Source organism: Megalops cyprinoides, chromosome 7 (genome assembly GCF_013368585.1).
Source record: "Megalops cyprinoides isolate fMegCyp1 chromosome 7, fMegCyp1.pri, whole genome shotgun sequence".
NCBI lineage: Eukaryota > Metazoa > Chordata > Actinopteri > Elopiformes > Megalopidae > Megalops > Megalops cyprinoides.
The window spans coordinates 36,485,341-36,508,104 of NC_050589.1; the positions used below are offsets into that span (position 1 = coordinate 36,485,341).

The window sequence follows — 22,764 nt, forward strand, 5'->3', positions numbered from 1 at the left end:
TACACACGCACATATATATCCGACATCCAAGTAGACCCAGATCTCATACAGCAAATGAGAACTTTAATCTCTCCTTTATTCTCACTTTGTGCTGCTTGATTTTATTGTATTTCATGAAAAAGTGTTTTTCAGAGAGGTCATAGCTTATTAAAACTGAGCATTATCAGATCATGCTGAATCACATAAGTGAACACCACCAGCAGCCTCTGCAGGTCCAAGCAGGCCACACCCCTTACCTTGCGTGTGACCCCTGGGTCCAGGTACCCCCGCAGCTTCTGAATGTAGGTGTGGGGTGGGTTCTTCACCTGAAACCTCTCCTAAAGCATGCAGCAAAAACATCAGAGTCATAATTAAGCAAGACACATTAGGCTAACGCCGTTCACCCAAAACTCAACAGACACACATGCTTGGGGTTTTGCCCCTTCTAAGTGGCCCCTGATGATAACCAGAAAATACTTAAAAAATCATTTCAAGAATTTTTCAAAGGTAAAGTGTCATGTTGTAATACTCCGTTCTAAACCTTGTTAGGGGGGTACTTGGGCATGGTACTTAATCCAAAACTGCCTCAGTAAATATCCAGCTGTAGCAAAACTAACTGTAAAAACCATATGCAAGTTACTGAATAAGAGCATCTGCTAAATGACAATAATGTAATGCAATGTAATGTAATGGGAGGAGGGGTGCATAAGCCATAGCACAGTAAAGATAATTACAACAGACTGATGTAAAAAGAAAGCAAATAACTTTGAAAACATTGTGAACAAGTGAATAATTACAAATAAATACAAATAGAATTAACACACAGTACCAATCAAAAGTCTGGAAACACTTTTCTTTCTTTATTTTTACTATCATTCACACTTAGAATATAGTAAAGCCATCAAAACTATGAAATAACTCAGGGCTTAAAGCAACAAATTTTTCTGAGCCTGAAATGGGGGGGGGGGGGCAATTTTAATACAATTTCATTTACCGTGCTCAAATTAAAAGTGCTTCCTTTTTTCTTAAATGCTATTAAAATGAAAAGTGCAACTTCAACAGAAGTTGGTTGAGTAGCAAGATGCTGTGTTACAACTTTGTCCAAGTCATCATCACAGAATTGGACCAATACATTGAAAATTCTGTCCATGTTGTGGTTTCTGGACTTGTCAACATTCTGTGAAAAACATCTGTTTTGACAGCTTGTGCGCTAAACATTGCCTAATGTGACAGGCAATGTCGTGAGTGGATAGGCCTTGTATTTGACACGCTAAGTTTGGAGAGTGCAGTTCTGTCCTGTGATGTTTTGCACTGATCAACTAGCGCCGGCGCTATCCTGAAAGGCAGCTACAGTGGCCACAGCTCCTGGCAACACTGACATATAACGTGGAAGTTTCGCTTCCATGCTCCATCTATTTGGATGCATGCTAGCCTACTGTGCAGTAATCAACTGATACAGTCCCCGCAAATACTTCCTGGCACCGCCTCACAGAAAGTTGAAACTAGTTGCTGATTGGATAAGAACAGTGCTTTCGTGCCAGTACGTCGTCTAAACAGGCTACCATTGGTTAAAACTCATCCGACAAAACACCACGTCAGTGACTGTTTTTAATAAAATTGCGTTTCAGTCTAGTAATATCAGAGCCCATATATGCTAGTAATAATTTATTGCCTGATCTAAAACCTCTGCACACCGGATTTCAGGCGTGGGGCCGGAGATCTTTAACCCATGGAAATAACACAAGGAATTATGCAGTGACCTAAAAAGTGTTATAAACAAATCAAACTAATTATATTTTATCTATATTTCAGATTCTTGGAAATAGCCAAAAAAAAAATTAAACAGTTTTGAAAGAAATTCATGCACAGGCATCAACTTCACTGTTTATATTTGTCTAAGAAACAAATTTCAAGCATTTAATAAAGTCTTTAAGATCAAAATGCCTTTGAATGGATGTTACCTATTATCTTAATCAGGTGTGTCCAAATTTTTGACTGGTACTGTACATGCCAGGGTTATTTAAGCATTTTGAAATAGCCGGGAGATGTGGGCGAGACTGGACTGGACTGAAGCCAGGACTGGCTCATTGCTAGGGTTGACTTTTTTTGGGTCACTGCAAAGGGTGCCACAGGGGACAGTACCTGGTCACAGATGAGGTCCCACTTCTTTTCGTTGTCGTACTGCCGCAGGAGCCTGGCTTTGTCAGGGGGCAGGTTCATGGAGTTCTGGAAAACACAAAAGGGGACGTGAGTGTGTGCCACCAGCCGGTTTGGCGAAAAGGAGGAAACTTCGGCCGCCACCACCATGGTGTGCCGGCTCTGCCGTGAGCGGGCGTGCTGGATCAGCCCTCCCACTGCATACGAGGGGCGTTTGGGCACAGCCTTCAACCCCATAACCAGCACTGCCTCAGCCCAGTCCAGGGCAGCAGTAGCAGCGGCGCATGACCTCACTTCCTCTTCATGGAGCCGGCTTCCTGTCGCATGACATCACCTCACCTCACTCCCCGGCCTTAAGAATCTTTGTCTAGTATAACACCTCCCCAATGTCCAAAGCTCCTGTTTGGACTCATCCGTAAATTATATCTGCAGGAGAAGGTCTGGGGGAGTCAAAGGGGTGGGTTAACACGTTGCCAGTCCCTACAGTGTTTCCTGACAAGCCACGGGCCGACAGACAGCGCTGCACAAGGCGAATAAGGCGCTTTAACAATGTCTATCAAATTTGATGCAGGCAACAGAGCAGAACAAAATTTAACATTAAAACCCCCTTCCCACTATAAACAATATTATTTGAGGATTGTAAAAACATACAAGCAGTGAAAAGCACAAGGAGGTGTCTTTATCCTGCACTTTGGGCCCAGAGACAGTAAATCACATGGTTTTGAGCGATGGCTTCCTAACAGCACTTAGTCACCCTCCGCCTCTTACCTCAGGAAAACCCACATCAGGAATTTTAAACCCAGAGCTAAACTGCAGCAAATGCAGCTCCTCTGGCCACCCGCTTCCCCCTTTTCACCACACAGGGAAAGGGGGGGGGGGTGTCACCTTTTCAATTCACAGAGTGAGTGTGGGCCAGATTTCAATCTCCAGCGACAGACCAGTTCACAGTTGATTGTGTGTTCTAGGAACACATCACAGTTTTCAGCACGCACAAGCACAACCACAAGTCTCACCATGAGCTGCCCGCAATGACTTGTCCTGCTGTAAAAAAAAAAATGCACGGGAACGTCGGTCTGAATTTCTAAAGATAGGCTTTATAAACATAGTACTTAATGTATAAAATAGCAACAGCTTTTAAAGAGCCACTCATGGGACCAATGTTTTTTACATCTTCCCAAGAGGGAACAATTCACACTTTCCACATTAACATGTGAATCAAATTCCCACCGCTATTGATATGCTGGTCAAGTGACATCACTTCCTTAGCGACTGCTTGACAACCACACGTCCAATGCTCCGCCAGCTTCCTCCATTAATTTCCCTACTGCCAGTGTGTGACTGTTCTAAATGTGGAAAAACATCTATCTGATGACAAAAATACAACCACAGTCTAAACAGAACAATGATCCTACCTATCCCATGATGCACTGCAGCTATCTGGTGTGGTGCGTGTGGGCTGATGAGTCAGACTGATTTCTGACATGTCATTTAATGCCATTATCACTGGCAGTGCACTGAGTGTTATTACAAGTGTTTGCAATGTGTGTGGCACATGGTGAGAAATAAAAAAATAATTCAAGAATTCAAATATGATAGCTGCTTCAGAAATGAAAACCAAACAGTCCCTGAGAGAGAACTCTCCAACTCTCCCCCAGCTTGAAAGAAGCCAGGAACCGTTACATTAGACTTCTTTTGAAAAGACTCAACTTCCAAAACCCACACAGAAGGAAAAAAAACAGGGAGATCACGCATTCCAGATGTCCAGGATCACAGGAGGAATGCATCCCGTTTATACTGTTTACAAATCGGCAATAAATTCTCCCTTTCCTTTCTCCGTCTCCTTTTCTCTCTGTCTTCCTCTCCCTTTGGCCGACGCTATGGGCTGGGTGTCAGTGCGCTCTCTCCCTCGCCTCTGTCAATTCCCTTCTCCTCCTTTATTTTCAAAGGTCAAAAATTAGGAAGAGGGGTGTGGTTTCACCGCCCACACATCTCCTGAGGCAGGAGTATGCAAGCCGATCCCAGGCCTCTAGCTGCTCTCTGCTTCTGAGCAGCGAGGATCCTATAGACTTGGAGTGCCCGGCACTCTCAGCCTACACTCATATGTGTGCACACAGCCTGGTCAACAACCCATTTGCTGATGGCTTTGTTGCTGTGGAACAGGACTGGTTTGGACTGTTTGGCTGCGGATGTTTGTTCAGGTTCCAAAAGCAAAACCACAGAGTCCATTTCGCATTTTACAGTGCAGGCCGGCTATCTGAGAAACTGCACAAATGGGAAGAGAAGAGAGTATCACTATTGTTTCATGCTCTCTCAAGAGTAGTGCTAACGTCCAAGCCCTGACGAAGGCCCACACAGTCCCGGCCCATGTGACCCTGGTGATGACTACTAACCCAGCCCAATGGGAGTTTCCACAGCAGACATGTGTAATAACACAATGTGATCAATTTGCAGTCCTGTGACCTCGGGCTGCATTTCTGTGGCGTGTCCACAACAGGAAGTCAACGAGATCACGTTGCAGAGAAAAGGCGCTCTCCACAGCCACACTCCTTTTTGATGTTGATGGCTCAGCTCCAGTCTGGCCAAAAGCATTCTCATCCAGGAAACTCCTACAGCAGTTGGGGAAGTAAGTCCAGTCCTCTGATTCAGGCCTATAGCCTGAGGTGATCTGAAAAGCCAAAGGCCCAGAACTGGATCTCTTACTGAGCTCAACAGACCACTGAAGTGCAAATCAGGGCTCACAACACCACGCTTATACCTTTCTATGTCAATCACACTGTAATGGACCTATTATAAGAATCTATGACAGGCAAGGTCTGCCCCTCAATCCATTCTCCTCATCTTACTGGACTGCACCAAAAGGGGACAGGGCCTCTATGTGGGTAGTACAGGTGTAGAACAGCACTTTTCTTGTCCACAACTAGCAACTCTGGAAACATAATAAATTAAAGACCAGCAGAGAGAGCCCATATACAAAACCTGAAAAAGTCCCTGACAACAAGTCAGAAAAAGCAGTTGCAGCATCCCTTACGAAACACTGAGAGGGAAAAGCACCACGACACATCACGCTGACACAGACTGAACTTGAATAAATTTTGGCTTTCAGCTCCCTCCTCTTCCCCTACAAGGTCCCCTCAGTCCCAGATGTCATTAGGGACCCGAGGACACCGCAGGTGACGACACTGCAGCTGACCGGGTCGTTGTGTAACCACACCGGGTCAGAAAGAGACCATTTGTCCTGCCCTTCTCTGAGGCTGCCTTCCACACAGAAATACCATTTGTAGTCGAAATTGGGTTAATCTGGGCCATATAACCTAATTGGGGTAATTTAATTTTTGGGTTTTTGTTTTTGTTTTTTTTTGTAAAAAAAAAAAAACATTGTGGGCTTTTTATGCTGTGTGTTATGCTAGTGATGTTCTTCTTTCTGTTGGTGAGTGTGGAAAAAATTCCACTTTTAAAAATGTTTTACAGTGTGGGCTTGTTTTTAATATTATTTATAATTTTATTCTTATTAATACTGAACACCGTCTGACAGCCTCCAGAAACGCCATTCACACCTCAGCTACATCATGTCGCATACTCCTGGCCAACACAAGGGCAGTATTCACTCGGTCTGATTTTAGCCTCTCAAAAGAAGGATAACGTATTGACGTAATTGACATTGTACTGACGTTCCCATGAAGACATTCTTGTACCCTGCTGTTTAAGTTGTTTTCTGAGGTACCATCCCAAACAAAAGGCAGTGGATAGGAGTCAACACGATACGAGCACGAAGTCTGGTATGACTATCGGCTTCATCCTACTCCCAAACCCCAACCACCTGATCCTATCGCATCCAGCTTCCCTACTCTAACAATAGGCCTTGCAACTGTTATTAACCCAGAAGGTCTGGAACAAAGGCACCATGGCCAACCAGGGCCCGTGGCAGGGTTCCAGGGATGAGTCAATGAGATCTGCAGAGGTTTCCCAGACACTAACAATAAGCTGAATCCGGGCTTAAACCTTAAACCATGGTGGAGTTCATGGGCACGGCGCTGTGACCACCCCCCCTCCCCGGGAAGCTCTCCTGAAAGGGCAACGAGGAAGTGATACAATCACAGAAAACACACATACACACACACACAACAGAGACACAAAAACAGAGAGACACACAAACACACATGCACACATGCACAGAGGTCCACACAGACAAAGGCACCTCACAGAGGCAGAGACACACACACAGACAGAGACACTCACAGCGGCACACACACAGGCTGAGACACTCACAGACCCCCTTTCCACCAACGCGAACTAGGTGCTGGTGCTAGTGGTGGTTCAGACTTGGTTCAACGTGCGAACCTTCTAAGAACTGGTTTTCTTTTCCACAGGCTAGAGAGCCGCCATAGAGCCACGTCATTACATCACTTTATACGTCTGTATACATCTCAGCTTTCCCGCTAGCACCAAGCACAACAACCACAATGGACTACATCATCTCTTTACAAGTGTTGGTCCTAGCTTTGCCAGCCTACATTGGCATCCAAACACGACTGGTCCAACACATTTGTTCATTACCCAAGCAAGCATAGCTACTAATTTCACACATCAATGTTACGTTCATAACACTGATGTGAGAAATTAGTAGCTCGCTAACCTGCTAAGAAATACATAGCTGGCTGGCAACAAGGCGAAACATTTTTTAAAAATGGCGGTCACAAAGTTTTAGTTGGTCTTGTTGGTCATGATAATCCTGCCCCCAGCCCCTGACGTAAGCGGTTCTTGGCTCTAGACCAGCAAAGTGTTGGTGCCACTCTCAAACCAGTTTTCCTGGCCGAAAAACGGTTCTTTGGCTGTTGAAACGCGAAGAACTGGTTCAATTGTAGGCACTGGCTCCGAACCGGCCCTCAAACTGCCTTGGTGGAAAAAGGGGTACAGAAGCACACACACACAGGCTAAGACAATCACAGAGGCAGAGACACTCACAGAGACACATACACAGGCAGAGACACTCACAGAGGCAGAGACACAGAGACACACACACAGGCTGAGACACTCACAGAGGCACACACACAGGCAAAGACACTCACAGAGGCACACACACAGGCAGAGACACTCACAGAGGCACACACACAGGCAAAGACACTCACAGAGGCACACACACAGGCAGAGACCCTCACAGAGAGAGACACACACAGGCAGAGACACACACAGAGGCAGAGACACTCACAGAGACACACACAGGCTGAGATGAATGAAGAGAGACACACAGATGGATAATACAGTGACAGAAAGAGACACAGAGACAGGGAGGGCAGAAACAGAGACCAAGAAAGCAAGCTGATGGACACAGTAGGGTGTAGGTGAGGGGGTGGAGATGGGGGTGTAGGTGAGGGGTTGGAGATCGGGGTGGGGTGGGGTGGGCATGGTGGGATAATGGGACTAAAGGAAAAAAGCTAAAAAAACACAGGAGAAGCAACACATGGAGGACAGTGGAGGGGGGGGGGGGCTCCAGAAACAGAGGGGGTAACCAGTCGGTAAAGAAGAGGGAAACAAAAAAGTGTTTGTGGGGAGGGGGATTGTAGGAATGAGGCCTTGGATTCGGGGCAGGTTAGGGACGGGGGACAGAGGGGTGTCTATCAAGGTGCAGAGGTTCAAGTGATTGTCTGGTGTCAAATTTCAAGAAGTGAACAGAATGGGGAACACATCTGAGGTGGGCGGGTAATTCCTCACAGGGGAGTCACATGGCGCAACCCACCTACATTATTACATTACATTATCTGCATTTAACAGTCACTCTTATCCAGAGAGACTTATATCACTTAGTTTTTTTACAATGTTGTCCATTTATACAGCTGGATATTTACTGAGGCAATTCTGGGTTAAGTACCTTGCCCAAAGGTACAGCAGCAGTGCCCCCGTGGGGAATCAAACCAGCAACCTTTCAGTTAGGAGTCTTGCTCCTTAGCCACTATGCTATACTGCCACCTAGAACTGAGGGCACAGGAAAATGGATGGACAGATGGCCCTCCATGGCTGAACCTTTTAAGGAAACCCACCCCCGCTCTCTGGTGAAGTCCCACCATTTCCCAAACCAAGCCTACAGCTTCCCAGAAACTGAAAATGAAGTGTTAGGAGGAAACGTATGAGTCGGTTGAATGAGGGGGGGAGCAGTGAGGCAACCCAAAATGTAGAACTTTCTCACGTGCTGTCCAACAGCTTGATACCTGCCTATAGGCTCAGAATGATCACTGTGGTGTACGGTGATTCAGAAACGCTGTGGGTTTCTGCTGTGCATTAAGAGTCTTTCTGCACTGCTCTCCCTCTTTGTCTCCCTTTACCCCTTTCCAGCTGTGATAACAGTGTAATTATGCTTCCCAGAGCTAGAGCCATTCCACTTTAATGGGGTTTCAAATGGACTCATTTTGGCTGAAACCCAACTTATATTGACCAATAGTCTTTGCAGTGCATTTGCAAACAAATGTTTACATTTCTATACAGATGTTTGATGAGGTATGTACAGATAAATGCAAAATTAAAGAAGGCTTTCTAATCTCCAATTCATACAACTCAAACTGTGGTAAGAGAGCTCTTGAAATCTCCCAACGATGGTCTTGTGTCAAATGGAATGAACCTTTGTAGGCTGTTATGTTTAACATCATTTCTTAGTCAGTGACATGAAACCCTCTGTCCCCTTTGTTTCTACAAAGGAAATTTACAGCAATATTCCCACTTTCACATTTAACAGGGCTTCCCCTCCAGCAGGGTGGTTTTTTAAAAAAAATCCTTCCTATTTGCTGAAGTCAGTGAGTAGAAGTGGGTAGAAGTATGATGTACTATAAGCAACTCACTGATCCAAACAAAAATTGACAGTGCTCTGCTATGGAGAGTAAAGCTTTGATTGGTTGATATGTCAGTGACTGACAGCACATGGTAGCTGCCTAGTTTGTGAAGCCTTTCTGTGTCACCATTCAAACCCGTCATTTTGAAAGCTGCCAGAGGTTGCAGACTCAAAGTTATGTACACACCAAAAAACCACGATGACTCAGTTCTGAGCGAGAATCACAGAGCATTCGCACGAGGCATTGCAAAGGCAAGCCTGGAAAAGATGTAATCTGTTAGGCCAGAATAAGCTCCAAATCTGGGAGGCAAAGAAAAAGAAAATGATATACTGCAGACTGGCAAAATTCAAAACTGATGTTTTTACTGAACACATCCTGGGGACGTCTGATGAGCAACATAAATACAATGTAGACTGTGGCAAGGTCTGCGGTCTATGTGCACACACGTATGTGTGTGTGCGTGTGTGTGCGTGTGTTTGTGTGTGTGTGTGTGTATGTGTGAGTGACTGAGTACAAAAAACAACCATAAATATAATATAATAGAATCCAACTAGCTCAGTAGCTTGTCTGGGCAACTACTGAAACTTGGTCATGCAGCACTTGTAATATTGTGACTCCGCATATGGCTTTCGCTTGTGTTGTACTCTGCCTCACTTGTAAGTCACTTTGGATAAATGTGTCTGCCAAAATGAGTAAATGTTAATGTAAATGTGACTGACTGTGTGTGCACATGTGCATGTTCGCCTATGTGGATGTAAATGTCATAGCCAGCTACGTGTGAATCATTATAAACTTTCCAGAGACAACAGACGCTGTATTGAAGGAGAAGACCAAGCTCTGTCTGTGTATAGTAAACCCAGACCCACAACACTATTGTTCTGATCACTTCACTGTCTAAAAGCACCTGGATAGCCATAACACCTCCAAAGGCTATTCCCCACCTCTCAGGGGAAAACAGTGTGAGGGTGGCGATGGGAGAATCCATGAAGTCACAACGGGAGGTGAGAGCCAGCAAATCAATGAAAAGAATTCAGAAATACCCTGATGACCAATAAAGGAAACATATCCTTAATTACAGCCACCATTTACATTTTTCTGCAACTTCCTTTATTTCTTTTTTCTCTTTTTCTCATTTCAAAAGCAGATGACGAGGGCTGGAACCTGAGCTAGCACCACCATGGGAACGGAGGGGCTTACTTTACACAAAATACTGCGTCACCGAACACGGCCGGGGTGATTATCCACTTCCTGTTCTTTGGCTGTTTGTGCGTTTGTCAGGGAGAGGAGGAGGAGGAGGTCAGGTGGGGGAGACGGGGGGAGTGAGCGGAGTAGGAGGAGGGGCTACTTAGGCCGGGGGGGGGGGGGGTGTTCATGCTCATGCTGACAGGTAGACGGTCTGAACTGAAAGAGCCGATGTAGAGTGTGAGAAAACGCTGCCCTCCTTTTTCAGAACAGACACCCAATCCCCCAGCCTTTTCAAGGTAACCTGAACCGGGCAATCACAACAAAGCCACCCGGCACAAAGGCCACCAGCTAGCCGCCAGGCCCAGAGTGAAGCTCACTGCCTTCCCACAGTGGAGACAGAGAGGGAGAGAGAGAGAGGGAGGGAGGGAAGAAAGGAGAGGAGGAGAGAGGGATGGAGGAACACAGGGAGGGGGAAAGAGAAAGAGAGGGTGAGAAATGAAGGCAGAGAGGGGGAGAGGGAGGGAGGAGGAGAAGGAGAGAGGGATGGATGAATAGAGAAAGAGAGACGGAGGGAGAGAGTGTGTGATAGAGAGTGAGCATGAGAAGAAAGGATTGAGGGATAGAAAGAACAGGAGGAAGGAGGAAAGAGGAGAGAGCAGTAGAGTGAGAGGGGCAATGGAGAGAAGAAAAAGGAGGGAGAGAAAAGGAATTAGGGAGAAAGACATGGAGATGGAGGGAGGGGTAAGGAGGATGGGGGTAAGGGAGACAGAACCTTCCCCCCAAAGCACCACCTCTGTATCCTGTTTTCCCTTCGCACACAGGAAAACTACAGAACAAACATTCTGCTGACCGCGGGTAGGTTTCACTTCATTACAGAATAATCCAATTCCACTGCCATTACAAACAAACAGGGCCCTTCTCTTCAGACCTGCCTAGGCACAGGCAGCCTAAATGGCTTTACAGGAGTAATCTGGACAGCATCTCCCAAACTCACATTGATGGATCAAACTATTATGGCCTGTAAAAGAGGACGTCTTGTAAAAAAACACGTTGAGGTCTCTTTCGGATTTACAGGTTGCAAAACCAATTACAACAGCCTCAGGATCTCAAAACGAAAGAAAACGGGCCTGCCACACTGCTGCTGAGCGTGAGAACAGCGTGAAACCCCGCGACAGCGCGGCCTCATGGCCGTGTCACAGCGGCGTTCCCCGGGGGGGGGGGGGGCGCGTGCCTGTCTCCCACCATGACTGGAGAGCCCGCTGCTTCTCACAGAGCCACACTCACCACCTGCTTTCATTTTATGGGTTATTCTGTACATTTTCCCCATTTTTTTCATACTCATTTTCCAGGAGAGGGACATTTTGAACTACCGTGTGAAGGAGGAGACTTCTCCTGCCCCCAAAATGGCTGCAGTGTTTGTTAATGTGGTGTTAATCTTGTAGTTATAAAGACTGAATGTTAAGGATCCTTTTTTTGTAATGTACAATATTTGCTATAGACAGATCTCATACCACCGACTTCACTCCAGACAGGTTGTTTAATTGTTGATTGGGATTGTCAATATGTGTAATTTACTTGTAGACAATCACCAGCCATTGATTACAAAGCCACACCTGCCTAATTAAGGGCATATTAAATACAGATGTTGGTGGAAAGCAGGAGAGCTCGTGTTTTTCTTCTGCAGTCAACTGTGTGCTTTTCTGAATATTTGCTGTCTTTCTGCTTCTTCTAAGAAGTATTGACCAGCTCAAACAGGGGTTTGATGTTGTCCTACCTAGGATTTTCCCAGAGAAGTTCCCCTGGAGGTTTCGGCATTTCTTGTTGGTTAGAAATGCTAGACATTTATTTCTTTTTTTTTCACAATTCATCTGACCTAAGGCCTAGTGAAGGTCAAAAGCTCACCCTAGGGAGTAAAGGTCACATGGACTGGCAAACTTGTATAGCAGAAAGCTTTATGACAAAATTGGAGCCCTTTCTCAGTACCCTCTCCACTCTGACAAGGGCGCAGCAATGAACCTTATTCCAATGCTTCGATGCCATTCCTAGCATTTTTCCCCCAGAGTTGGATGTTATCAGTCAATGACTAAATAGACTTTCATGGCATTCATGACTCAAGACTGAGTCCCATGTAAAAGCTAAAACCATAAAAACCATAGTTTTATACATCAGTACACACAATGTGCAGAAGTTGAGTTTTCCCCTGACAAGCCCACAATATAGCCACTAAAGCTTACAATGGCTGCATGTCCCCATCCCACAAAACGCTGCTACTATCACTGGTCATTCATTCTTTGTGGTAATGGTGGTTTGTGGGAAAAAAAATTTCACAATGACACCTCGAAGTGGCACGTCTGAAGGCTGTGACTGTGACAAACAACAGTCGAGGCCCGTCCCGAGCGGCGGATGTCCTGTTTGCATCCCTCCCATGTCTGAGCGGGAGGATATGTGCAACAGGAACGCCGCGACAGCTCAGAGAGACACACCGTTAAACATGCGCCGGGCCTGGCTCCACACCGCCACTGGAAAACCAAAAAAAAGCCCCCAGATGGGATGGGGGAACTGTCTGAAACTCAGGGCTGCTCTGTAGGTATGGCTCGGGATGAGGGGCTTTTCACAGGACCCCCTTTTTCCAAACGGGCGGGTCTCTGAGCAACGGTGGGGGGTTGAGTGACCTCACTGTTACCAGAATATCACAGGCAAAACCCTCATGTGATGATTTCACAAGCAAAAAAAATCTCCACTCAGACATTACAGGAATGCACTCGGTCACACGTCAATTAGCAAGCATGGCCACTCACCATCAGTCACACAGAACTGGAATAGCCCCTGGAAGCCTTAAAATAGGCTGAAAAGCAGAAGTGGAAACGCAATAGAACGAGAAAAAGATGGGGGACAGAAAGATAAGGGAAGAGAGAGACAGAGGGGAGAGACAGAGAAAGAGAGGGGGAGAGAGAGACAGAAGGGAGAGACAGAGAAAGAGAGAAGGGAGGGAGAGAAGAGTTGGAGGGGGGAGAGATGTGTACACTAAGGGCAGTTGAAAGGCCAGATGGACAGATGCTGGTGCCCTTCCATCATGACTGCCAACAGACAGAGGATGTTTTGCTTGCGGGTGGGTGCCTGTGTCTTTCGTGTGTGTGTGTGTGTGTGTGTGTGTGTGACTGTGTGTGTGTGAGAGAGAGTGAGAGAGTGTGTGTTGGGTGTGGTTATGGAAGCATGAGCGATTGTGTGTGTGTGTGTATGTGTGTGCGAGAGCAAGAGAGTGTGTGTGGGTGTGGTTATGGGAGCATGGGTGAATGTGTGTGTGTGTGTGTGTGTGTGTGTGCGCGTACGCGCATTTAGCCAAACAGCCACCACTGCAGATGAATTTACAGTGATCCTCAGTGCTTCCCTGTTAAAGACTGCAGCACAAAAGGCACCAGAGGGACGGGGCCCCCTCTCTAAAACAACAGAGCCCGACACAGAGCCCCCATTGTACCGGGAGGAAAGCAGTGCAACACAAGCAGACCCTCCGCACAGCTGCAGGGCCAGCATTAGCACACACACCAACACACGCACTCTCCCTCACATGCACCAACACACGCTCTCCCTCATACACACCAACACACACGCTCTCCCTCACATGCACCAACACACGCTCTTCCTCACACACACCAACACACGCACTCTCCCTCACATGCACCAACACACGCTCTCCCTCATACACACCAACACACACGCTCTCCCTCACATGCACCAACACACGCTCTTCCTCACACACACCAACACACGCACTCTCCCCCACACACACCAACACACGCACTCTCCCTCACACACCAACACATGCACTCTCCCTCACACACACCAACACACACGCTCTCCCTCACACACACCAACACACGCACTCTCCCTCACACACACCAACACACATATTCTCCCTCACACACGTGAACACCAGCACTCTCCTTCACACTCACCAACACACACACTCTCCCTCACACTCACCAACACACACACTCTCCCTCACACACACCAACACACGCGCTCTCCCTCACATGCACCAACACACGCTCTTCCTCATACACACCAACACACGCACTCTCCCTCACACACACCAACACATACATTCTCCCTTGCACACACCAACACACGCACTCTCCCCCACACACCAACACATTCATTCTCCCTCACACACCAACACATGCACTCTCCATCACACACACCAACACACACGCTCTCCCTCACACACACCAACACACATATTCTCCCTCACACAGGTGAACACCAGCACTCTCCTTCACACACACCAACACACACACTCTCCCTCACACACACCAACACACATATTCTCCCTCACACACCAACACACGCACTCTCCCTCACACATATGAACACACATATTCTCCCTAACATACGTGAACACACGCACTCTCCATCACACACTTGAACACACACTCTCCCTCACACTCACCAACACACACACTCTCCCTCACACTCACCAACACACACACTCTCCCTCACACACACCAACACACGCGCTCTCCCTCACATGCACCAACACACGCTCTTCCTCATACACACCAACACACGCACTCTCCCTCACACACACCAACACATACATTCTCCCTTGCACACACCAACACACGCACTCTCCCCCACACACCAACACATTCATTCTCCCTCACACACCAACACATGCACTCTCCATCACACACACCAACACACACGCTCTCCCTCACACACACCAACACACATATTCTCCCTCACACAGGTGAACACCAGCACTCTCCTTCACACACACCAACACACACACTCTCCCTCACACACACCAACACACATATTCTCCCTCACACACCAACACACGCACTCTCCCTCACACATATGAACACACATATTCTCCCTAACATACGTGAACACACGCACTCTCCATCACACACTTGAACACACACTCTCCCTCACACACACCAACACACACACCAACACATGCACTCTCCCTCACACACTAACACATGCACTCTCCCTCACACACACCAACACACACTCTCCCTCACACACAGCGACACACGTACTCTCTCTCGCACACACCAACACATGCATACTCCCTCATACACACCAACACACGCACTCTCCCTCACACACGAACACACACATTCTCCCTCGCACACACCAACACACGAACTCTCCCTCACACACGTGAACACACATATTCTCCCTCACACACGTGAACACACGCACTCTCCATCACACACACCAACACATGCACTCTCCCTCACACACTAACACACGCACTCTCCCTCACACACACCAACACACACTCTCCCTCACACACAGCGACACACATACTCTCTCTCGCACACACCAACACATGCATTCTCCCTCACACATACCAACACATGCACTCTCCCTCACACACGAACACACACATTCTCCCTCGCACACACCAACACACGAACTCTCCCTCACACACGTGAACACACATATTCTCCCTCACACACGTGAACACACGCACTCTCCATCACACACTTGAACACACACTCTCCTTCACACACAGCAACACACACACTCTCCTTCACAAACACCAACACCTGCACTCTCCCTCACACACCAACACGCACTCTCCCTCACACACACCAACACACACTCTCCCTCACACACAGCGACACACATACTCTCTCTCGCACACAGCAACACATGCATTCTCCCTCACACACACCAACACACGTACTCTCCCTCACACACACCAACACACACATTCTCCCTCGCACACACCAACACATGCACTCTCCCTCACACACACCAACACATGCTCTTCCTCACACACACCAACACACGCACTCTCCCTCACACACACCAACACACACATTCTCCCTTGCACACACCAACACACACACTCTCCCTCACACACATGAACACCCGTACTCTCCTTCACACACACCAACACACACACTCTCTCTCACACACACCAACACACGTATTCTCCTTCACACATGTGAACACAGGCATTCTCCCTCTCACACGCATGGACACGCATTCTCCCTCTCCCTCACACACACCAACACACCCATTTTCCCTCACATACATGAACACACACATTCTCCCTCACACACGTGCGCACACAGACACGGTCATGTACACACGCCTTTCTCCAGATGTAACGGAGCTGTGTCTCATCGATATTTACGACCTGGGCTCTGCAGTAAGCAGCCAGTGCAGTGTTGAAGCTGGATCCTATTCTGACTGCATGCACATGAGCCCAGGGATAACTTTAGCACAGCAGATCTTGGATCCCGGCCTTTCCTGCTTCTCCTCAACCTGCTGGATTAGACTTACTGCAGTATTGCTCATCTGCTGTGAATTCCTAGCATTACTTATTTATGTTTAACTTTAAATATGTGCTTCCCCATTTCTGTATGGAGTTCTCTCACCAACATTCTCCAGGACCCTCCTTGGTAAACACTAACGGCTTCTGACCCTGTGACCCCCAGATGAAAGGTGAAGAGAGGTCAACAGAAAAGCACTTCTGTCAGCGCGTTGCTGGTACTAATATAAGCGAAAATACGTAGGGACCCACGTCATATTGGCTCTCTCTCTTCCCCTTAAGCTGTAATGCTTTTAAAAACAGTACAAAGTGTCGGAGGGCTGTGCTCCTCCGATCTGTGAATTAAAGTCGAGGAAAAGCTGTCCCCTCCGTGTAAGATAGTAATCCTGTGCAGAGAGAGCTATCTTATGAGGGAAGCCGACTGCCTGAAGAGGATGTGTGTGTGTGCGTGTGAAGGAGTGTTCCGTGTGTGTGTGTATGTGTGCATGTGTGTTTGTGTGTGTGTGTGTGTGTGTGTGAGAGAGGGAGTGTTCTGTGTGTGTGTGTGTTCATGTGTGTATGTGTGCGTCTGTGTATGTGTGTGCGTGTGTGTGAGGGAGTGTTCCGTGTCTGTGTGTGTGTGTACGTTACCACAGCGGCTCCCACAGCCTTTGTCCTGGGCTGTGATGAAGAGAGATCAGAAAGGCCTGAGCTCGTCATAACAAACAAACAAAGGATTATCCTCCCTCAACTGGAAATCTGGAGAACTTTAGTAAACAGTGAGAGAGGGGAATGGGCACACCCACAAACAGATACAACAAGACCCAATTAACCAGGGTAAAGGGATGAAGTTTAATTCCTTGTCATTTGGGAGTAGCTCGTCCCCGTTTGCTGTGGCTGAGAGACGGCCGCCTCCTGCCCCCCGGCTCACAGCCGCGATCAGCGGGGTCGCTCTGCAAACACTTTCTGTGCGACTGCTCCCTCCTCCGCAAAAAAAAGAAAAAAACAGGTTGGCGTTTTCCTGCTTCCATTCCTCGGTGCCGCACGGCAGATGCACCAGACAGGGGCACCGCGCTCTCCGGACACCCCTCGGCTGAACCCCATGGCCACACCAGTGTTGGAATTTTCCACACTCCAAGCTCATGGAAAACAATCGGAGAAAGCAGTAAATGGGTTTGGGGCAACTTCACTCCCGCCACGATCTAGGGGTTTCCTCACGCTGAGAGAAATAGAGCTTGCCTTTTTGATGTGATGGATGGCGAAGTTCACTTCAGGCCTCACCGTGTTATTGCTGGGAGGGGTTGGGGGGTGGGGGGGTTGCGCAGAACAGATGCAGCCACAGCGCAATTTTAGGATGAGTTGCAAGGGGCAAGGGTGCAGGTCCTGTAGCCGGTCGTTAGAGAAATCTGCACTGTTCCCACAGCAGGGTGTTAGTGTCCCACTCGAACATGCGGCAGCACATGGCCAGGCTTCTCCCCCCAGACTCCCGTAAACCTGTAAACATGGCACTGCCCTCCCGCAGCCTTTGTGAGGAGAAAGACCTCAGAGTCAGTCTGACCAAAGGAGAATAAAGGCCCGTGCCTTTCTTACGGGATTAGTGAGCGCTCCTGCCCCATGCAGAAGGGGTTAAAAGCCACCAATCCCACCACAACAGAAACCCCTGGGGAAAGCACTCGGCTGGCCACCCCAACTGGTCATAGATTCACCTTACACCACACCCCGGTGCATTCCTGCGTTTCACTTTCCCCGGGGACCGTTTTCAAGTACTTACTTTTTCTGGAAAACTTGAAATTAATTTCCCCTTTCTGTCAAACAGCGGCCGTGAAGTTGACCTAGTTTATAAGAACGTGGTCTGGAGGCTGTTTGAGTGAACGCGGGTGCAGGCAGAACGTCCTGTGCGCAGAATCCGAGCGCATGTCCGCTTCTGCTGCGACACAGCTAATGACGCGTAATGGGCCAGTAGCTGATCTCACGAGCAACAAATCTCACTGCAGGGGAAAAGCGTCCACGGCCACCCGTTTCCTACCAAGCCATTTCCTCTCTGCGAAGAGCGCAGCAGCAGTAGAAGAAAAAACTGGGCAGCTGTTTTCTGACACAGAAAACCGAGCTGGGGCAGTTTCTGGAACCGCTGTCGAGGAGACGGAGGGAGGGGAGATGTCTTTAGCACATGCGCTCACTTAGAGCTGACCCCAGCGTTTTATTAGTGGAGCGTATGAAGCAGTCTGATTTAACCCTTGGGGTTCACAGCCCCCTCCCCCCACGCAGCAGGGACCCTGCTGAAGCCATTACCCACTGCATAGTGCTGCAGTGGCTGGGCCTATGACATCATAACGCTCAGCCATTCCAGCGAGACGTCTGAGAGCACAGTCTCAAGGGTGGAGGACTGGATAGAAGGCACACTCACACAGACAGACACACTAACCACACAGACAGATCAACAGATACACACACACACTCAAACTGGCAAATACATTAACCGCACAAACAGACAGACACATACACACGCACGCGTACACACACAAAAGATATAGCCAGGCAGAGAGACACACTGACACATACACCAAATATACACACATCCAGACAGACAGACACACATAACATAAAGGCAGGCACCCACACACATTCAGACAGACAGACACACACATACATACAGACTAAAACACAGAGACACACACAAGGACAAACACAGATATTTATGCAAACACACAGACTCACTAGCACACAGACATGCATACACACACGCACGCTGGAAAGATACCAAGAGGGGGGAATGTGGAGGAGTAGCTGGAATTCAAATTCCACTGCCTCCCTTTCTTCCTCTACTCGCCCCCCCCAGCCTCACACTGCTGAGGAAAATATCATTTGTGGTGAAATAATCCCCATTTGTGCTGTATTACGCAACATTACGCTGTCAAATTGAGACTTTGTTTATATACAAGTCACGTCAGAGGGTGGGCACCATTGGTTGTGATTAAACAGGAATGGACAAGATTTCAAAATGTGGGTTCTAGGGATTTTTAGAATAGTTTTCTAAAGATTACCATTTAGCCATTTAGCAAAAGTCAACTGCCAAAAAACAACAAACAAAAAAAAGAATTGCGGCTCCATCCTCCATTAATATTGCAACAAGTGAAAAGTGTGATCCTCTAGCTTCCTTGATTGCCATCTATGCACACTTCTAAGAACAGAACATTGCAGCCTCTAATCTTGGCAAGAACAAACAGCATGCTGCTTTTCCAGGCTTTCCCCTCTCTTCCTGCGAACCTAGGGCTTCACTGGTGCGGCTTTGATGTCCTTTCATCTCGGGACATGAGGGGGCGGCACTGAACGTGGAGCAATGCCCGATAAGAGGCCCGAAACTCACTGTCCTGATTTTCCTGTCCTGTGGGACTGCACAAAGTGGAGGAAGCCGGTCACTTCTGGGAGAATCTGCGGTGAACTCCAGGGGAAAGCATGTCCCACCCGGCACAAAATAATGTCTTGATGCGGCTACTTGAAGCCTGAAGTTCTCTGTCTGTGTCGAGACTGTGGTATGAGAACGGTTGCAATACAGACAGTTGCAGCCTCACAAGCAGAAAAGGATGCTATGTCAATTTCTTTAACTACACACTTTCTGGGCATTTTAAAATCACAGGAGCATTTAACCCCACTGTCACTAATCTGTGTGCCTAATATAAGCAAATATATGAATGAGATAATGCAAGAATACATGAGAGTCCGCTAACATAGACACCACCTCGTAGAGCCAGGTCAAGAATATGATTGGTTCCTTTAGCCGGGGACCTGGGTCTTTAGCTCAATGTGCTGCTAATGTCATCAGTGACGGCAAGAAATAATGTAACTGAATGCACCCAAGTAGTTTGTCTGAAGTGGAAAACCAGGTGGAGGTTGTACCATTACTTCTACTCTTGCTGCGAGCTAACTATCCAGATTAATGTGATTAGGAGCCAATTTAAACCACCTGCAAATAAACAGCTAAGGACATTAGCCACGTAGCTTTTGTTATAAGCAACAAACCTACCTCATTCAATTTCTTCAATACAAATTTAACAAAGCATTCAACCAATGAAGTGCCACTGTGTAAGTTCACCACAAACGTCTACATGGTTCAACCAGAGACATCTGTAATTGAATGCGCCTAAGGTCAAATGCCAACAGTTACATTTAGTGTTCTGTTCTGCTCTATGCGGTAAGGAAGATACAGCGGAATCCTTAGCAAGTTCAGCTTGTTTGTAATTTGCTGATACTAAGCCAGATGGATCAAGGATCACTTTTTACATTGGACTTTTTACATCTGTTCTTACAGAGCTCAGAAAAAGAGATTCCGCACCATGCGTGTAAACAACTGGACACAGGAATGCAGATACTGGTACAATGAAATGACCACACGTCAGCAGAGCAGGTGTGTTGGGACTGCAGAGGAAAAAACAACCCTGGGCCCTTTCTTCTTCCCACTCCTGAGTAATGAAAGGTCACGCCGTGCCTCCCCCTGTATTTAAAGCACGCTCAGCCAGGAGCGGGCACTCACCAAGGGCACGGGACAGGCACCAAACCCACGCTGGCCACGTCACCGGGTTGGCAGCACTGCTGTGTGGTGACAAAAGAGGGAGGCACAGACGACCCTGCACACTGGCACACTGCATACAGAGGCAGCACAGCGGGAGCTGAGCTTGTAACCAGAAGGCTACTGGATCAAGTCCTAATGCTGCTGAAACCTTGACTGGCATACTAAATTATTACATTAATTGTGAAGTTAATAACTGCTTCAGCATTCAGGTGAATAATACTGTCCGCAAAATGTGATCCAAAGGGTGTTAGTCATCTGGAATAAGGCCGTCTGCCAAACAAATAAGTAATGCACTGAATGGGTAGTAATGCTACTAAAACTATGGGCTGCTTCACATTCATTTCCAGTGAGATACTTGAATTTTATCTAGCCAAGCTCATGCAAAAGCAAAGAAACAACATTTACAGCAGCACACAGCTCTTCTCCTGTGAAACAACAATGCATGCTACTGGCAAAAGAGAGCTTTGTTACTGTCCACAGGGCTTGGCCTTCTGACGGAAGCCTGCAATGCCTTGGCGTTAGGAGTATGTGGCTTAGGAAACTGCTGTAAATCTGTGGCTTCCTGCTATTCAAGACACCCTTCTGTTTGTCTGCCTAAAGCACAGCTGCAGACACTTCTGTTGTGGATGTACCGTGTTACAGCGGACAAACTTGGGCCACCAGCATCACCAACATACAAACCAAGCAACCAAAGACACTTTTACTTCCCCTGACCTGTTCATCTTGTTTGGCTTTCAGGATTGTATTCAAGGACTTCTGTTTCCAGGAGCTTTCACTACAGGAACCTCTGTCACAATTTCTCAAGACTACATCAAATAAAATTAAACTAACTCTGTTATTAATCCTTCATTGTGTGTCAGCATTATGACAAAATGAGAGTGCATAGAAACTTTTGTTTCTATTGTGCCCTCTATTACATATTGCCAGCACATTTTAAATGGTGTCCCTTTGAACTCAGTATTATAGAGATGGATGAAAAAAACATTGAGCAACGGACTACTGCTCTGTACGGGGAATAAACTTCTACGTCGAGCTCAAGGTACCTCATGTTTTTCCAAGCCTTTCAGTTCAGATGGTGAGCTATCCTACTAACCCAGTTCCCACTCATCGCGTTTCCGTAGGTCATTACCCATCCGTTGCTCCCAACGCAAAGTCAACATTAAATATACGTCACGTATTAGGTCATTAATTATTATTTTGTCCAAAGAATTCAGGGGAACACGTGTTCACTTTCTGCTCGGTTTGTAATGAGGCATAGAATTCCCCAGCATCATTAGGCAACAAGCAAAACAAGTAGATCTGTTCCACGAAGTGATGTGTTTTATGTTAATCGTGGGTGAGGACAGGGCCATTGTTTTGGCCGTCCCAGCAAAAGAACTGTCAACTAGCCCGGTTCAAAGGACAACTTAGCAAAGATGGTGAGCGAAGCGAAGTGGGGGAAGCGCTCTGTCGGGTGTAGGAGTTTTAGGGGAATTCAGAAAATGTTACTTTTACGTATCGTCATCAGCGATTGATGAGATTGCCAAAAATAATAAGTGGAATTTCTTTTGTGTTAAAACTCACTAAATAAAGCTACCTTTTGTCTGAGATACTTATAAAAACATTCCACTTATAAAACACTTTGAAAAGAAGCCAGATGCGCAACACAATCCCTTCGCCATCCGCAGCGCGCAGACTGCAGAAAATTAGCCAAAGCCTCGGGCTGACTTTTGGAAACAAAAGAACCGCAGGGGAGGGGGAGAAACGGCAATGGGTTGGGGGTGGGCCGGGTCGGCCAATTTACA

The 22,764-nt window shown here is 47.3% G+C and overlaps 1 protein-coding gene across 1 annotated transcript in view; it reads right to left on the minus strand.

Moving 5' to 3' along the window:
• fmnl3 (formin-like 3) overlaps nt 1-22,764 on the minus strand; it is a 45,572-nt gene that overhangs the window by 21,608 nt on the left and 1,200 nt on the right. The window contains exons 2-3 of the mRNA XM_036533185.1: nt 2,122-2,205; nt 237-317 (exon numbers count right to left, since the gene is read on the minus strand). Coding sequence (XP_036389078.1) covers nt 237-317; nt 2,122-2,205 — 165 coding nt within the window. The remainder of the gene's footprint in view (nt 1-236; nt 318-2,121; nt 2,206-22,764) is intronic.